The sequence below is a fragment of the Micromys minutus genome, assembly GCF_963924665.1.
Source record: "Micromys minutus genome assembly, chromosome: 29".
Classification (NCBI taxonomy): Eukaryota; Metazoa; Chordata; class Mammalia; order Rodentia; family Muridae; genus Micromys; species Micromys minutus.
In genome coordinates, this window is record NC_137964.1 from 13,451,670 (window position 1) to 13,469,875 (window position 18,206).

General features: G+C 51.3%; 1 protein-coding gene across 2 annotated transcripts; it reads left to right on the forward strand.

The window, feature by feature from the left end:
• The first annotated feature begins 322 nt into the window (after positions 1-322).
• ORAI2 (ORAI calcium release-activated calcium modulator 2) lies at positions 323-16,164 on the forward strand. Of its 2 annotated transcripts, none has more exons than XM_080941302.1 (3): positions 323-442; positions 9,058-9,295; positions 15,109-16,164. In XM_080941302.1, the coding sequence occupies exons 2-3, from the start codon at positions 9,071-9,073 to the stop codon at positions 15,634-15,636; spliced, it is 753 nt and encodes a 250-aa protein (XP_080797428.1). In that variant the 5' UTR covers positions 323-442; positions 9,058-9,070; the 3' UTR covers positions 15,637-16,164. The 2 variants fall into 2 exon arrangements, with proteins under 2 accessions (XP_080797428.1, XP_080797429.1); XM_080941303.1 differs by lacking the exon at positions 323-442 and adding an exon at positions 2,200-2,273.
• Positions 16,165-18,206: the final 2,042 nt, after the last annotated feature.

Genomic DNA, 18,206 nt, shown 5'->3' on the forward strand with positions numbered 1-18,206 from the left:
GCCGGGCTGAGCCTTTCTTACACCCCTCTATCCACCCTGCAACGTTCACACCCTGTCCCCACCTCTCCATGCTGCCAAGGACAGATGCTGGGCATCCCCTAGTGTCACTTGCTAGGAGCAGCTCTCTCCCACGCTCGGAACCACCCACCTGGGCCCCACAGGGATGATAGCACTTTGATGAAGTGAAGACCCCCCCCTAGATCTTGTAGGAGGGGTGGGTCCCCACCCAGCTCTCCAGGTCACATGGTCCGCGGCGGGCCCCACGGATGGGTCACGTGACGGCGGCGCAGTGTTGCCTAGGCAGTGGCTGCGGGCGGAAAGAGGGAGGGGGCCGGTCCTCCACCCTGGCCCGGCCGCCGGGCCACCCGGCCGCGACACAGACGCTAGCCACGAGCGGGAGCCGAGAGCTGGAGCCCAGCGCGCTGAGGGCTGGCCAGCCAGGGTGAGTGCTCGGCGGCGGGCGGGCGCGTCCATCCGCGTCTCGGGAAGGTCTGAGGGGAGACAGAAAAGGGTCTCCTCCTAGCTAAGAGGCGCGGGGAAATTGGATCAGGGACACTGGACAGGAGGAGACGGAGCTTCTTCCTGGGCAGGCACGGCATGGAGAGGAAGGGACAGGATGATAAGAGGCAGAGGGGTGGCCCAGTGATCCCAATCCCCTGACATCCGTGGTAGGGTGTAGTGTCGGAAGACTTGAATTGTGGGGCTGGCGGCTGATTCTCAGGTCCTGCAATTGCAGGGACTTCCCTAGAGTATAGGACAGGGATGCAGGTGGCTGATTTTGGCAGGCCGCTGCCACCTCTTAGGCGCGTGGGTGACAAGAGACAGTTCCCGGGGCCCAGATGTTTAGAGGAAGTTAAAGCAGGCAGACTCCATAACCTGCTGCCTGGGACAGTTTAAAACAAACCTGGCAAGAGGAAGGCTGTCTAACAGTCTCGCCGGCTTTTTTTTTTTTTTTTTCTATTAGACCTAATTTTTCTACTGCTCCTTTTTTTTTTTTTTTTTTTTAAAGGTTCAGTCTGCCTAGCACTCTTAGAGCTGGTACCGTCTGACAGACATGTGGGCTCCATCTTGTCTCATCGCTCCCCCTCCAGCTCGAGCTTGGAGTTTGTAGGCCAGACTCTGCTCCTCCCCATGGGGCAAGGGTTGGACCAAGATAGGCCCTCGGAGTATAAGAAAGGAATTTGAGATGTGAACTGGTAATACATATGCCTACAACCCCAGTGCTCAGATGAGGTGAGACAATCCCAACTTCCAAGCCAGCCTGGGCTACACAGCAAGACCCTGCCTCAAAACAAGGACGTTGTAGATGTAACACATGTAAGTCAATAGTAGAAAATTTGCCTAGCATGCAGGAAACCTTGGGTTCAATCCCTAGCACCATGTAAACCCGGTATGGGATCGAAGCCCTTGGGGCATCCAGAGTTCAAGGCGATCCTCGATTACATTTTTGGTTGGAGGATGATCTGACATACATGAGGCCCTATCCAAAAAAAAAAAAAAAAAAAAAAAAAAAGGAAGACGGGAGGGAGGGAAGGAAGGAAGAGGTAGAGGTGGATGGATCTCTGCGTTTGGGGTCAGCCACAAGTTCTAGGACAGCCAGAGCTCAGAAAACCAAAAATTAAAAGAAAAAGAATTTGAGCTTCCGGGGCTAGTTCAGGGGAAGGGTGCCTCATCTCCTTATCGGACCTGCTGGCCAATCAGGATTCAGCTGGAGGCAGACAGTTGTTCTTGCCCTCCCCTAACCATCTGGGGCTATCTGCCTATCCTAGCTCAGCTGCACTCTCGGACTGGAACCCAGGGGCCTTCCTCATCTGTGGTCCCCCGGGGAAACCTTCTTCGAGTCATGAATCCTTTCCTTCCTTTGACCCCCTGGGACTGAAGTCACAGATGGTCATTTACCACCATGTGGAGATTGGGAATGGAACCTGGATCCTCTGGAAGAGCAGCCAGTGCTCTAACCATGGAGCCCAAACCGCAAGCCATCTCCCTGGGTGAAAGGTAGTCTATCCCCAAGAGACATGGCAGTATCTGACTTCCTGTTGCAGTCTCCCATCATGCCCCTGTGCTCCGGCGCTGCTGGAGAAAGTCCTACTGTCTGTCTGCAGCTGGGCCTGTGCTGCTGTCCCAGCCTCCAAGAATCTTCCATCTCCTTGTCTTCAGGCAACCAACCTTCCTGTCCCATTCTCTGGAGGACAAGAGCCTTCCTAAACATGGCTTCAACTTCCTACTCCTCAGAATCTTCTCTGTGGGCAACAGCTTGTCTTGGATAGAGGGTCTGTTTTGGTTTTGTTTATTTAAGATTTCGTTTTTGCTTATATTTGTTTGTGTGTGTGTGTGTGTGTGTGTCTGTGTGTGTCTGTGTGTGTCTGTGTGTGTGTGCGGGCGCGCATGTGAGTGCAGGTGCCTCTGGAGGCCACAAGAGGGTAGTAGACCTCTTGGAGCTAGATTTACAAGACGTTGTAAGCTGTCTAACTTGGGTGTCAGAAACCTAACTCTTGTCCTTTGTAAGAGTAGTATGGTTTTACCCACTGCACCGTCATCTAGTGCACAAAGGGTCTGTCTAGGCTGTCTTTTCTACCCATGTCTGTATGCCCCAAAGTTGGACTTACTTGTGACGGGTAGCCAGCCCTTCTGTTTCCACCTGACCACAGGCAGGACCCAACTGGAGAAGCATGTTTCTTGTTTATCTGGCTCCCCTATTGGGCAGTGAGTTCTCTGGAGGTAGAGATTTTTTTTCTTGTGGGGTTTTGGTTTAGTTTGGTTTTTCACCTCATCAGGCTTGGTCCTGGAAATCTGGCTGAAGCAACAAAGGAGTGAAGGGAGAGACACACAGACATGGTACAGGAAGGCTGGGTTAGGTGGGCCATGCTCACTGTGACAGAGCAACACTATACAACACTATACAACAACGGGGAACCTCGGTGAGTTTAGTATGTACCGTACAAGGAGAGGGGCTCAGGAGGATGTCTCTGTAAGGGTGCAGCCACGTGTATCTCTGTCCCTTACCCTAGGGAATTTCCCAAAGCTGCAGGACCTGGGAAGTAACTGGCTGCCTCAATCTCTGTCCTCTGACAGTGCACCCTAGTGAGGGTGTCAAAGGGATTGGGCTTACCTGGCCACCACCTCCCAAGTTGCTTCATCCTGGAGGAGGAAGCTGCAGTTGCCAGTTTGTGCATTCGGCTCAGTCCTGTGTAAACACTCTCCTTGGACCAGAGAAAGTCTTTGCCATGCCTTTAAGCCTCACCTGGCGGAAGGCTTTGCCGGTTCCCACGGGTCTGAGACCTTGGCCCCTGTCAATAAAACATACTCACTCCAGGCTTCTGTGGCTCACCACAATTTCTTGTTTAAGTTTAGGGGTTTTGTTTGTTTGTTTTTGAGAGAGGGTTTTCTACAGCCTAGGCTGAGCTGGAATGTATAGCAGAAGATGGCTTTGAACTCCTAATTCTCCTGACTCCATCTAGTTTTATGCCATGATGGGAATCCAACCTAAGTCAATGTAACCACTGAGCCACGCCCCCAGCCCCTCACTGGGGGATTCTAGGCAGGGGCTCTACCACTGAGCCCCTCACTGGAGGATTCTAGGCAAGTGCTCTACCACTGAGCCACGCCCCCAGCCCCTCATTGGAGGATTCTAGGCAGGGGCTCTACCACTGAGCCACACCCCCAGCCCCTCATTGGAGGATTCTAGGCAGGGGCTCTACCGCTGAGCCACGCCCCCAGCCCCTCATTGGAGGATTCTAGGCAGGGGCTCTACCACTGAGCCACACCCCCAGCCCCTCATTGGAGGATTCTAGGCAGGGGCTCTACCACTGAGCCACACCCCCAGCCCCTCACTGGGGGAGTCTAGGCAGGGGCTCTACCGCTGAGCCACGCCCCCAGCCTCTCCTTTATCTTTGATACCTAAGCATCCGTGTGATTTTGAGAGCATCCATGGGTAGGGAAGTAAAGTTGTTTTTCACAGTTTTTTTTTTTCTCTCTATCTTATCTCCTATTCCCTGCCCCCAGATTTCAGTTGTAGTTCTGTACTATATGGGTAGGAAAGAGAAGAAAAGGTTTATTTCCAAATTATGACATGTTCAATCATTTGGAGCTAACCCATAGAGTAGTGAGAAAGTATTTGTCTGAATCTTCTCCAAGGGAGGAAGCATCCTTGAGGAAGTGATTGGTCCCAGTGCTGCTGGCTGCAGGTCACAATGCTGCAGGTGTGGGTGGCGTGTGACCCTAGTCCTCTGGTTGGCGTTTCTATAAACAGACCCAGAAGCCTGGTATGGTGGCTCAGGCTCATCATCCCAACACTCCGGGAGAGCGATGGGCAGATCATTGTGGAGGTGCCCAGGATGGATGCTACGTAGCACAGTTCAGGCCAGCCAGAGTCAGTGAGACCCTGCCTCTTACATGTATGCACAGAAACAACAATGTCTGGCAAGGGTGCTGCACACCTTTAATCCCAGGACTCAGGAGGCAGAGGCAGGTGCTTCTCTGATTCATGGCTAGCCTGGTCTACAGAGCGAGTTCCAGGACAGCCAGGGCTACACAGAGAAACCCTGTCTCGAAAAACAAACAAGCAAAAGAGAAGTGAAGGAACTTATTGTCAACAGCCATTCCCTAGAAGGACATGAACACAACAGTTTCTTGGGAACCTTTTTTTTTTTTTTTTTTTTTTTTTTTTTTTTTGGCCAATGATAGCTGAGGTTTCTACAGCTTGCCTGAAAACAAGGAGGAAGGCAAGACATAGGACCCTTCCCAGTTGCTGTCTTCTTTCAGCTCCTCTTAGGTGTTTAACCTGAGTGTGTTGAGGGGACGCTTCCTTCACCACTGACCCTCACAAGCCTCTTACGGGACCATGGACTCTCCTAAGGTTTTGTCTCTTAGTCTGTCTCTCCCTCATTTCTTTTCCTCCCGTTTCTGTCTTTTTTAAAATTACATTGTTTGTTTTGCTTTATGCACAGCTTCCCCGTCAGGGTCAGAGGACAGCTTTCTGGACTCAGTTCTCTCCGTCCACTCTGGGGGCCCCAGGGACCGAACATTAGTCCCTAGATTGGTAGCAAGCACCTTTACCCTCCTAGAGATTTCATTAGTGTGTATTCTCTTCCTCTCTCCCTCTTCTTTCCTAACACACACACACATGCGCACACACTCACATGCACACGCATACACGTTTCATTCTGCAGCCTACACTGGCCTGAAGCTCTCACTCCTCCTGCCTCAGCCTCCACAGGGCTGAGGAAACAGGCCTGAATCACTGCCTACCTGGCTATAACTTTCTAACAGCCTTAGGGGAGCTTTCCATGGGGCCTGGTGGCTCTGAACACAGGAGCTATTGTCTAATGCCCAGGCAGCCACAAGGTACCTTTGCCCTCCGGGCTTGTCCTGGAGAGATTACTCAGCTGGTTCCCACCCGCAGGGTGCCACCGCCACAGGCTGCCCTGAAAGAAACCACACCAGCCTTTGCTTAGAATTAGTGAGGATCTCTGGGTTTAGAGTCAGACATCTTTTTTAAGATTTATTGTTTATTATTTTAGTTGTGTGTGGGTGTTCGCACATAATGTCTGATTCCCCTGGAGCTGGGCTTATACATAGTTTGTAAACCGCCTGAGGTGAATGCTGAGGATCGAACTCGGGTCCTTAGGAATGCAGTATGTTCTCTTAACCACTGAGCCATCTCTGCAGTCCCCAGGCCTACTTCAAAAGCTGGACATGAGGACCTGCCTGTAAATAACCCAGCATTGTAGGGCAGAGATGGGAGAGATGGGAACTCGAGAGCCTGTCTCAAAATCAAGGTGGAGAGCAATAGACACACATGCACACACACACAGACACACTCACAACATATACATACACCCATATACACACAGACACTCACACTCATACACATACACATAGAGACACACATATACACACACGTACATATACACAGAGACACAAACATCTATACATACACATATACACTCACACACACACACAACCATACCTCCTCACAGCACAGCCTGGCCTCCAGTTTCATACCCACCTGTCTCAGCTCACTCTCTCTCTCTAAAGGTTTGCACCCCGGGTGCGGTTCACCTTAGAAAGTGACTCATCATGACTTGATTAGATCGGAGAAGCCAGTAGCTGCTGAGAAGGTCCCTTCCTCTTAACCTTGTGTTCAAGACTCCAGTAAGTAGCCAGACCTGGTGAACAAACTTGCAATCCCACCTAATCCAGAAGCCGAGGCAGGAGGCTCAACCCGAGTCACTTATCAAAACTCTGCCTCTAAATAAAAAACAAAAAAGGAAAAAATCGAGCGGAAGGTTGGTGTGGTAGAGAGCAGCTCTGCTCTTCCATTTGATCTTTGGTACCCATGTGGCAGCTCACAGCCATCTGTCCCCTTCTGGCCTCCCTTGGGTACCACATATGCACATGGCACACAGATGCATGTGTTAGCAAATGAGAGAGAGAAAGAGACAGAGAGAGGATGAGAGACTGAGGTTATTTGAGCAGAAAGTACCTCGTGCTTCCCTAGAAACCCTCAGTGAGGGGCTGGGGGCGTGGCTCAGTGGTAGAGCACCTGCCTAGAATCCCCCAATGAGGGGCTGGGGGCGTGGCTCAGTGGTAGAGCACCTGCCTAGAATCCCCCAGTGAGGGGCTGGGGCTTGGCTCAGTGGTAGAGCCCCTAGAGTCCCCCACTGACAGGCTGAGGCACAGCTTTAAGGAAGATCACTAGTCTGAAACCCACCAGTGAGCAATGGATCCTAGGCAAGCACTCCGCTGCAGAGCCCCATTCCTGCCACCAGTCCCCTGGCTCTCTGAATGGTCAGTTCCCTGCTCTTGCAGACTCAGCCAGTCAAGGAGTCGGTGGGTACTTCCTGCTAAACTTTGAACCGCAGTCACACAAAATAGGTCCCATCCTGAGTATCGGGAGGGAGGTGGGTCCACCTTACAGAGCGACAGCTTGGCCATGATGGTGCCTGGTATGGCACATCTGACCCTCCTCTTCTGCAGAGAGCTCTGTGTTCTGTCTTGCAAGACCGCCTTAGCGACCAGGATTCTAGATCCAAGCCACCTTTGGGCCCTTGCTTCTACCGCTGGACTTGGAAGCCAAACATAGTGGCGCAGGCCTGTAATTCCAGCACTCAGGAGGCTGAGGTAGAGTCATGAGTTTGAGGCCAGCCTAGCCTAGAGCAAGCCATTATCTCAAAACAGAACACAGGGCTGAGGCGTTGGGTCAGCCATGAAGTGCCTGCTATGTACGTATGCAGGCCTGAGTCCAGTTCCCAGCATCCATCCTGCACCCGCAGTCCCCGTGCTGAGGAGGTGGAGGCAGGAGGACCCCTGGGACTGCACAGATAGCCAGTTTGGCCAAGTTGGCGAAGTCAAGATTCACTGAGTGATCCGTTCTCAGTAATCAGTTGGAGTCTGATTGAGGAAGACACATAGTGTCAACCTCTAGCTTTTGGCTGCACACGTACCAAACACATTCACTTGTATACATAAAACCAGCACACAGATGCACACATCTAAGGTTCTCTTTTTATTTTAAGATTTATTTATTTATTATATATAAGTACACTGTAGCTGTCTTCAGACACACCAGAAGAGGTCATCAGATCTCATTATAGATGGTTGTGAGCCACCATGTGGTTGCTGGGATTTGAACTCAGAACCTCTGGAAGAGCAGTCCGTGCTCTTAACCGCTGAGCCATCTCTCCAGCCCTAAGGTTCTCTTTTTAAACAAGCAAAGCAGATGCCGGCGATGCAGCTCCGTTCGGAGGTGTCCACCTAGCATCCTAAAGGCCTCAGGATTCATGCTCAACACTACCAGACCTAAGCCAGGGTGACAGTGACGGTGGCCAGGCCTTTGCTCTCAGCCACCGAGGTGGCAGAAGCCAGAGGTTCCTGCCGTCCTCCCCTCAGCCCAATAGGTTCCTGGCCTACCTGGGCTCCACGAAACCCTGTCTCAAAACAATAACGGGAATTTAGGTTTTGGCTTTTTCCAAGGCTGGCAATATGGCTCAGCAAGTAACAGGGGCTTGCTGTCAACTGTGAGAAGCTGAGTTTGATCCCAGGGAGCCACGTGGTGGAAGGAGAACCAACCCCTGCAAGTTGTCCTCTGACATCCAGTGCATACTGTGTCAGAGGTGTGTGTGTGTGTGTGTGTGTGTGTGTGTTTACTCTCAACACACAAAATATACAAAAAAAATTTTTTAAATGGGATTTGGAGAGATGGTTCATGGTCCAGGGCTCATCCTACTCTTGCTGAGAACCCTTCATTCCCAGCACCCACATGGTGTCTCTCAGCCATTTGTAACTACAGTTCCAGGGCCTCTTCTGGTGCCAGAGACACACGTACAGCTATATACGTGCAGAGAAAACACTTATGCATATAGAATAAAGAAAAAAATATATTTTTGGTTTTGGTTTTTTGGGTTTTTTTTTTTTTTCTTCTTTTTTCAAGACAGGGTCTCTGTGTCCTCCACGGGCCTCGTCTTGGAGTTTATTCTGTATACCAGGCTGGCCTTGAACTCGGAAATCCTCCTGCTTCTGACTCTTGAGTGTTGGGATTAAAGGTGTGTGCCACCACTAGGCTAAGAAAAAAAATTTTAAGGTAGACAACACTAAAAACAAAGCACCGCGTCTTGGCCTTTTTGGCTAAGATCAAGTGTGTAAAAACAAAGCATGGGGCTGCTGAGATGTCCCAGGCCTTATGAGTGTTTGCCTCACAACCACGGGGAACGGTCCCGGCACCCACCTGACAACCTGGGCATCCTACAAGTGTCTGCAGCTGCAGCTTTGAGCAGGCAGAGACACAGGGAGCACTGGAGGCGGGGCGCTTACTGGAGGAAAGTGAGCCTTCGTGCTTACTGTGAGCCTTCAATTAAAAAAAGACCCTCAAAGGAGTAAGCATAGTGAGAGGGGATGCCCTATGCCCTCTTCTGGCCTCTACATATGCACATACACTTACACAGGCGTGCACATATAAAGAAATGTAATATATCTTAAAACACAAACCACAAAAGGCCCCAGACTCTGGTTTTCACACAAGAACCATCTAAGATGCCATGTCTCTTCCTCCTCCAGCCTGGCGCCCACCATGAGTGCCGAGCTCAACGTACCCATGGACCCCTCTGCCCCTGCCTGCCCTGAACCCGGCCACAAGGGCATGGATTACCGAGACTGGGTCCGACGCAGCTACCTGGAACTGGTCACATCCAACCACCATTCGGTGCAGGCCCTGTCCTGGAGGAAGCTATATCTGAGCAGGGCGAAGCTCAAAGCCTCCAGCCGAACCTCTGCCCTCCTATCTGGCTTCGCCATGGTGAGTGAGGGACTCGGGAAGGGGAGTTGGAGGGGGCGCTGGGCAAGGGTAGCCCCAGCAAACATGTTTACTGAGGTCTTGCAATGCTCCGGGACACAACTATAAACTCGGTGCTCAAAAGAAGACAGACTCAGCTCAGTCAATAAGGGCCTTGCCACACAGACGTAAGGACCCAGTGGAAGGCGAGATCTAAGGATGGAAGCTTGTGCACATGACCTCTGCAACATGTGTGCACCTGCACTCATTCGGACACACACACACACACACACACACACACACACACACAATTAATTAACTTTTAAATAGTGAAGATCTGGAGGGTTTCCTCAGCAGTCACAGTGTTTGTAGGATAAGCTTAAGGGTCAGGGTTCAGATCCCAGAGGCCCATGTAAGTGCAGATGAGTGTGGTGGCTGTCAGTCAGTCATTCAGCCTGAGAAGGCAGAGTCAGAAAACGCCCTCAGAGCAAACTGGCTTGCAGGACTAGCCAGACATATTGGTGAACTTCAAGTTTGCTTGAGAGAGACCCACCTCAATGAAAAATGTGGAAGAGTGATTGAGGATGATTCCAGACATCAACCTATGCCTCCTTATGCATGTGCACCCACATATATACACATGCACACACATGTTCACTACACACACACACACACACACACACACACACACACACACAAATGAAGGGTGGATTGCACCCAAGAGCAAATCCTGAAGTCCTTCTCTGGCCTGCACATGAACTTGCACAGGGACGAACTTGTGCACACTCATACATCAACACACACACCAAAAAACACCAACATAAATAAACCATAAAATAGCCAACATTCAAGAGGGAGAGACAGGCAAATCTCTCTAAATTCAAGGCTAGCCTGGTCTACATGTCCAGTTCTAGGCCAGTCGAGGCTACATAGTGAGATCCTGTCTCAAAAAATAAAACAGCCTCAGGGTTTGCTGGACGAGGTAGCATTTTGTATTTTGTCTGTCCGTCTCTGGTCTGACCCACCAGTTTGGGAATCCGAGAAACTTGAGCAAGAACTCTGGGATCTGTGGCAGGTGGCCAGCCCAGCTGTGACTGGAGATGCTGGCCAAGTGTGGCCGCCTCCTGGCGATGACGTGGCGCTGCCTCCAGTCTGGCTCCTGGCTGCCGCCAGTCTCTTAGTCACCCCAGGACAAAAGTCAGCCCTATCTGCCCCACACCCCACAGAAAACTGGTCCAGGGGACAAGCTGAGGGGGTGCCACTGCTCAGTGGGGTGCCACTCACACTCAGTAGGAAGTGATCTACTTCAAGTCAAATGATTATTTGTTTTGTTTTTGTTTTTGTTTTTTAAGCCCCGGGCCTCCCTATCAAACAAAGAGCTGCCGTGGTGAAAGAACAGGCTTGGCTGTAAGTGAGCCAAATTTGGAAAAGTTAGACCCTCCTCAGAGGGGGACAAGACCACCTACCTCTGAGCAATACCTGGGTTTTTGTTCTGTTTTCTGTGTTGGTTGTTACTAGAGATTGAACTAGGGTTCTTTTTATTTTCCATGTGTGCAGTGCTTAGATATACATGTGTGTATGAGCTTGTGCATACAGAGGCCCAAGACTGAGGCTGAGAATCACGCCACTGTTTTTCCACCATATTTACTGAGGCAGAGTCTCTCTCTTCTTTTTTTTTCTCTTTTCTCTTTTTGTGTGAGTGTTTTGTCTGTGTGTATGTCTGTGTACCACGTGAGTGCTCAGGAAGGGTGGAATAGGGTTTCAGATCCTTGGAGTTAGGGTTGTAGGCGGTGTGAGCCACCATGTGAGTGCTGGGACTCAAACCTGGGTCATTTAGAAGAATAGACACTGCTTTTAACCACCAAGCCATCTATCTCTCCTGCCCCTAGAGGCAGGGGCTCTCAATCAAACCCAGAGCCCATCGATGCAGTCAGTTTTGCTAAACAGCTGATTCTGCTGATCCTGTTTCCCCTTCCAGGGCTGGAATTGTATGTGGGCCACCACACCCACCCAGTGCTTATATGAATGGATTCTGGGAATCCAAACACAAGTCTTCAAGCATCAAATGCAATCACTTTAACCCCTAAGGGATCTTTCCAGGGATCTTTCCAGCTCTAGGACCTTTTAAAAAATATTTATTTGTGTATCTCTGTGTGTGAATCTATGCATACATGTGTGCAGATATGCACATACACACATGTGTATACACCAGGAACCCAGAAAAGGGTATCAGATGTTGTCTTCCATCATTTGATGGCAGACAGTTCTTTGAGACAGGGTCTCTCCCTGAACCCAGGGCTTGAGTTTTCTCTGCTAGGCTTCCAGCTTTCACATGGGTGTTGGGGCCCAAACCAAATTCCTCATGATAGCATAGCAAACTCTCTCCTTAACCCCCGAGCCCCTAAAACTATGGCCTTGAACATTGTCTTAGTTAGGGTTTTACTGCTGTGAACAGACACCATGACCAAGGCAACTCTTATAAGGACAACGTTTTATTGGGGCTGGCTTACAGGTTCAGAGAGGTTCAGTCCATTATCACCAAGGTGGGGGCTTGGCAGTGTCCAGGCAGGCATGGTGCAGGAGGAGCTGAGAGTTCTACATCTCTTTCCAAAGGCAAACAGAAGACTGATTTCCAGGAAGCTAGGAGGAGGGTCCTTAAAGCCCACCAAGATACACTTTCTCCAACAAGGCCACACCTCCTAATAGTGCCACTCCCTGGGCCAAGCACATTCAGACTACCACAAGCGTGCTCTGCTGTTGCTCGGCCCCTAGCCAGCTCCCTAAGTACATATCATTTCCCCCAATGGCTTCATCATGCTAAGCATGTATCTCAGTCAGTAGGGTAATGTCACACAAAAGCCCCAGTACTACATAACCCAGGCATAGAGGTGCACACCTGTAGTCCCAGCACTAGCAAGTGGACACAGGAGTGTCAGAAATTCATAGTGACCTAGGCACTAGCTTAGCCCACCAATTAGACTGCTTTTGGGAAAGAAAAAAAAAAAAAAAAAAAGCAGTTGCCATGTGCAGAGTCAGTGTGCAATGGGTAGCCTCAGAATCATGATCCCCCTGCCTCAACCTCCTAATTGCTGCAATTAAAAGGTCTACATTACCATGCCTGGCTTCAAAGCTCATTTACGCTTCCCCGGGGCCTGCTGGGTGGGGAAGGTTACAGTTCATGTAGAGACACAGTGTCCAAAGGTGGCTTTGGTCCCTGACCGAACCTGGAACCCTCAGCAGAAGAGGCGGGTCAGACATCCAATACCCGCTATCACCACAACCAGGATGGAGTCGGAGCCACCTCTCTCCTGATGCTCCGTGATTCGGTTTGTGTGACTGGAATTCAAAGTTTGACAGAAAATATCCGCTGATTCCTCTGACGGCCAGTGTCTTCAAGGGACAAGGAACTTTCATGATCAGAAAGAGCCTGGGGGCTGGAGGTGGGGATGGGGGACTCTGCGGTCGAGTGCCACCCAGCGTGCACAAGACATGATGTCACATGCCTGTCAGCCCAGCACTAGGGGCTGCAGCAGAAGAGAGTTCAAGGCCCTGACTGTCTTGGAATTCTCTGTAGACCAGGCTGACCTTGAACTCACAGACCTGCCTGCCTCTGACTCGAGTGCTGGATTAAAGGTGAGCCACCTTGATGGACTTTCAAGCTCAGTTTGAAGGAGCGTGTATGAGACTTATTTCCTTTCCTTTTTTAAATGTTTTACTTTCAGACAGGGTCTCACTATGTAGACAGACTGTCCTTGAACTCATTCTGTAGACCAGGCTGGCCTCCGGCTTAGAAAACCACCTGTTTTTGCCTTCCTAATGTTTGGGTTAAAAGTGGGCACTACCATATTCAGCTTGTTTTCTCCCTCACCTGGGTGTGTGTCTGTTTGTGTTTGTGTGTCTGTCTATGAATGTGTGTGTGTGTGTAGCTGTATGTGTGTGGGAGTCTGTGTGTTTGTGTCTGTTTTTAAGTCTGTGTCTGTGTGTCTGCTTGTGTGTGTGTCTGTGTGTATGTATATGTGTATGTCTAACTCTGTGTGTGTGTGTGTGGCTGTATGTGTGTGGAGGTGTGTGTTTGTATGTATGTGTCTGTGTGTGCTTGTGTGTGTGTCTCTGTGTGTATGTCTCTGTATATGTGTATGTGTCTGTGTGTGTCTCTGTGTGTATGTGTGTCTGATGATGAAATCCAGGGCCTGTGTATCTGTCAGGCAAGCTCTGTGTGCCCGAGCAGCACCCCCAGCCGGATGGTTCACTTTCTTTGTGAGATGTAGGACTTGGAGCTCCTCCCATCCGCAGCTGTCAGTTTTGGACCCAGGCCTTGAGACCATTTGGCTCTTCAAACTTTGGAAGCCTTTATAGTGTCTCACCCAAACGAAAGCTTAAGCCATTTGTGAGGTTTCCAGACAGGTTCTGCTAATGACCAGACAGGGAGTGTGCATTCTGGAGGCGTGGAGGGGGAGGTCTAGACTTCATGGCAACCTGCAGTGCATAGACAGGCAAGGAGGGAAGCCTATGTCATCCAGATGGCCCGGATTCCATGTGACCTCAGCCTGGCCATGGCAGCTATATTTATGGTAATAATTCATTTCCTACTGTGTTTATGCGATTCCTTTAGTACTGGTAGATGCTTTCGGAAGCAATTGGAAGAGACATTTAAGAAGCACCCTGGATAGCAATTAATATACATGAGCAACAAAAAATGTGGACAAATTCATAGGAATTGTTGACATGTGCAAAATAAAGATTTTATTTTTCTTTAAAAAAAAGAAGAAGAAGAAGCATCCTGGTACCCTTTGCATGTCTTCTGCAAGTTTCCTCTAGTGGACGATCATAACCCACCACAAAATGCCCAGGGGGAAGTGGTAGGAAGCAACCGGAATATTCAGGGTAGAGGCAAGAGCAGAGCAGAGTCAGGGCCAGCAGATAAAGATGCTTGCTGCCAAGTGTGATGGTCCAGCTTCAGTTCTGGAACCCACGCTGTAGGAGGAGAGAACCTGCTCCTGCAAGCTTTCCCCTGACCTCTGCATGCAGACTTGTGCACACATGCACACACACACTTCTTAATAGAAGAAAGAAAAGCCACTGAAGCAGAGCAGTGAGCCAAGCCGATTTTCTCAGTCTGCCACCATTAAATCAGGCTGCCACCCAGACTTCAGGACAGTGACTCAGGCTGGACGAAGACAGATGAGAGGCAGGCACTTTGGTGCACAAGCCTCTTCTGTCAGTGTCCCTGAGCAGTCCCCCTGCTGAGCAGCAAGCACTGCTGCCTGACCTCCAGCTCACGGTGTCCCTCCTTCCCTAGCAGGAACAGAGAGTGGTCTACAGTCACCTTATAGGTCTCCACATAAATATGGAGATGCATGGCTCCTGACTGGCCTTCCTCTGGAAACAGACACAAACTGCACGCTGTGGGCCCTGTGTCCTCCCTTGTCTTATTTATATATATTTGAGGTGTTGGAGATCCATGGACATGCTTGGCAAGACATTTATCTCTGAGCCACGCCCCCAGCCCCTCATTGGGGGATTCTAGGCAGCTGCTCTAACCACCGAGCCACACCCCAGCCTTCCTGTCCTTTAATCATTTTCGTTTCCTATCTAAGAGTCCTCTGTAAAAACAAACAAACCCCCCAAAACAACAACAAAAACCAGTAGAATCCCAAGGGGGAGGGGTGGGATGGCTCAGTGGTAGAGCTCCTGCCTAGAACCCCCCAGTGAGGGGCTGGGGGCGTGGCTCAGTGGTGCAGCCCTAGCCTAGCCCATCCCACTGTACCCGACCGATGGCCATGGCCACGGTGGGATGCACCCCGGCCTGCCTGACTCAAGCCCTGCTGTGCCCACAGGTGGCCATGGTGGAGGTGCAGCTGGAGACAAAGTACCAGTACCCGCAGCCGCTGCTCATCGCCTTCAGCGCCTGCACCACGGTGCTGGTAGCCGTGCACCTGTTCGCGCTGCTCATCAGCACGTGCATCCTGCCCAACGTGGAAGCCGTGAGCAACATCCACAACCTCAACTCCATCAGCGAGTCGCCGCACGAGCGCATGCACCCGTACATCGAGCTAGCCTGGGGCTTCTCTACCGTCCTGGGCATCCTGCTTTTCCTGGCCGAGGTGGTCCTGCTCTGCTGGATCAAGTTCCTCCCAGTGGATGCCAAGGATCAGCCAGGCTCGCACAGCCACACGGGCTGGCAGGCCGCCCTGGTGTCCACCATCATCATGGTCCCCGTGGGTCTCATCTTCGTGGTCTTCACCATCCACTTCTACCGCTCCTTGGTGCGGCACAAGACAGAGCGCCACAACCGCGAGATCGAGGAGCTGCACAAGCTCAAGGTGCAGCTGGACGGGCACGAGAGAAGCCTGCAGGTGGTGTGAGCGAGGCCTTCGCGATCTGATGCCAGCCTGCACGGAAGAGCAACCCTCAGGCCATCGCGCAGCCGGTAGGAGGAGCCACGGGGGCTGCCAGACACACGTAGGCTGTATGAGATCCACCACGCATCGCAAGAGCCACCGTGGGGATTGCTAAACCGACTGCCCAGATGCCGCCCCAATAATTCCATACTCCTGTCCTCGCATGAATAAAGGACCGAGAACAGCATCGGTTTCAACACGGAGGCCAAAGGAAGAAACACAACCACGTGGCCCTGGGGACTTCCTGGTCCAAGCAGATCAGAGAGCACTGCCGATTTCAGACATCTGGACCTGGTGGTTGGCAGGGTAGGACCGTGAATCCCCAAAGCCAGCCGCGGGGCTGGGGCTTAGGTGGGCGAGTGCTTGCCTAGAGTGCAGGAGGCACTGCATAAACCAGGGTCCAGGGTCATCGTGGTGCTAGGGGGGCGGAGGAAGACAGACCAGGGGTTCAAAGCTGTTCTCTGCTACATGGCGAGTTTGAGGCTACATGAAGCAGCCAGACACATGCACGTGCATGCACTAGAGCACACGCACATGCACACATGGGCTGCTTGAGAGTGCAGAGGTGGCCCGGGGGGCTGGCACAAGGTAGCGTCGTTTGTGATGCGAGACAGGGATGTGTTAACCGATCTGTAGCTCAGCTTGGTTCTTTCCTCCCAACTCTGGAGAGGGTCACAGGGTGTTCAGGATCCTGGGGCAAACAGCAGCTTGACAAGGGTAACAGATACTGTTATTGAAATCAGATTGTAGAGAAATGTTCTAGAGCCTACCACCACAGGGAGACAGGTCAGAGATGGACACACACACACACACACACCATGAAGCGATTCCCACACAGAGGTCTCCACCTCTTAGCTACAGGCCTGAGCTAGCCACCCTCCCCTTCTCCTATGGACTGTGTCAACACGGGGGGTGGGCACCATCTTAGAGACCAGCCAGCTCAACTCCCTTCTGTCTGTGGCCCCCAGATGTCGAGAGAATAAACTGGGGAGACTTCCTGTTTTTGCAAAGTGGTTAGCCCTGTGGTTAGTCCTGTGGGTGGGGCAGGAAACTGCCCCAGCCTAATATAGGCAGATCCCCCCCACATCCCGCAATGAGGCTGATCACCGGCAGCGAAGGGGAGACCTCAACACCCCATTGCTGGGCCTGCCAGGGCTCTCCATGCAGGTCCCTGCCCCATGTTTACACAGCTGTGCATGAGTTTGGCATTGTCACTATGGGCATCTGGCCGCCCAGCTGGTGTTGTCACGCATACCTGCGGTATGGAGTATGGCACCAGCCTTCGTGGGAGCCAGTGCTTACCCAGTTCTGCAGCATCACCTAGAGAGGGCTGAGGTCTCTTACTCTATATAAACGGTCGCTGGGCTCCCACAGGCACCACTTACAACAGCTTTTCTCTGGAGTCAGGATTTGTTGCCTGTGGGATCCTGGAGGGCCTCACCCCCATCCCAAAGTCTCTGGAAATGGGACATACTGGGGTGCATGAACTTCAACATGCAGAGGGCCCTGGGGAGCCTTGGGGAGCTCTTCCTTGTAAACAGTGACATCAGTGGAGAGCCAGGACATGGTGTCTGGTGACTCCAGGGAAAACACCCTCTGTCTTTCAAAGGCTGTATCCTTCAACACCCCCAGCCCCTGAAGACATCTGTCTGAGACCCCTTGTGTCTCTGACCTCTGTTCTCCCGGGGTCTTTTGGGAAGGCCAGCCTAGTGTGAATGCTAGAATCCTGGATGGACAAGATGGCTCAGTGGGTAGAGGCACTTGCCACCAAGTCTGGAGACTTGAGTTATGTCCCCCATCCTCTGACTCACACCCAAGTAAATATAATTCAAAAAATTATGATCAGAATCACACCTGGAATGCAGGCAGGGGGAAGAGAAGATGCCCTTTTGGGATGAGCCGCTGCCCTCTCTTGGGCATGCTCCGAAGCAGCGTGCTAGGGGCTAAGGATTTAGGGCAGTTGGTAGCGTGTTTGCCTAGTATGCACAATCACTAGCACCTCATAAACGTGTGTGTGTGTGTGTGTGTGTGTGTGTGTGTGTGTGTGTGTGTCTGCAATCTAATCATTCAGGAGGTGGTGGCAGGAGGGCCAGGAGTTCAACTTCATAATGAGTTCAAAGTTAGCTTGGGGTAGACAGACCCTGTATCAGAAGAAAAAGGGGGTGCTGCAGATGGCCCCCGAATTTAGGAATGCTTACTACTCTTGCAGAGGACCAGAGTTCACCGCCAAGTTCCTACATAGAGTGGCTCACAACTGCCTATACTCCAGTTCTAGAGGATCCAATACCCTCTTCCGACCTCTGCAGGCATCCACGCCGGTGTACACACACGAAGTAAAAAGGGGGTTCCCGTTAGACATTGGGTCCACTCCTTCTACCCATTTCTGAGGCTATTTGGTGCCTGGGCTCATGGAGTACCTATCTTAGTGTGCAGTGTGTGGCTGCTGGTGTTCTTTACACTCTCCCATTAGTCTTCCTAGTGCTGAGCATGGGACGCTCATCTGTGTGTGAACAAGGTGCTGTGTCACAGGGCCA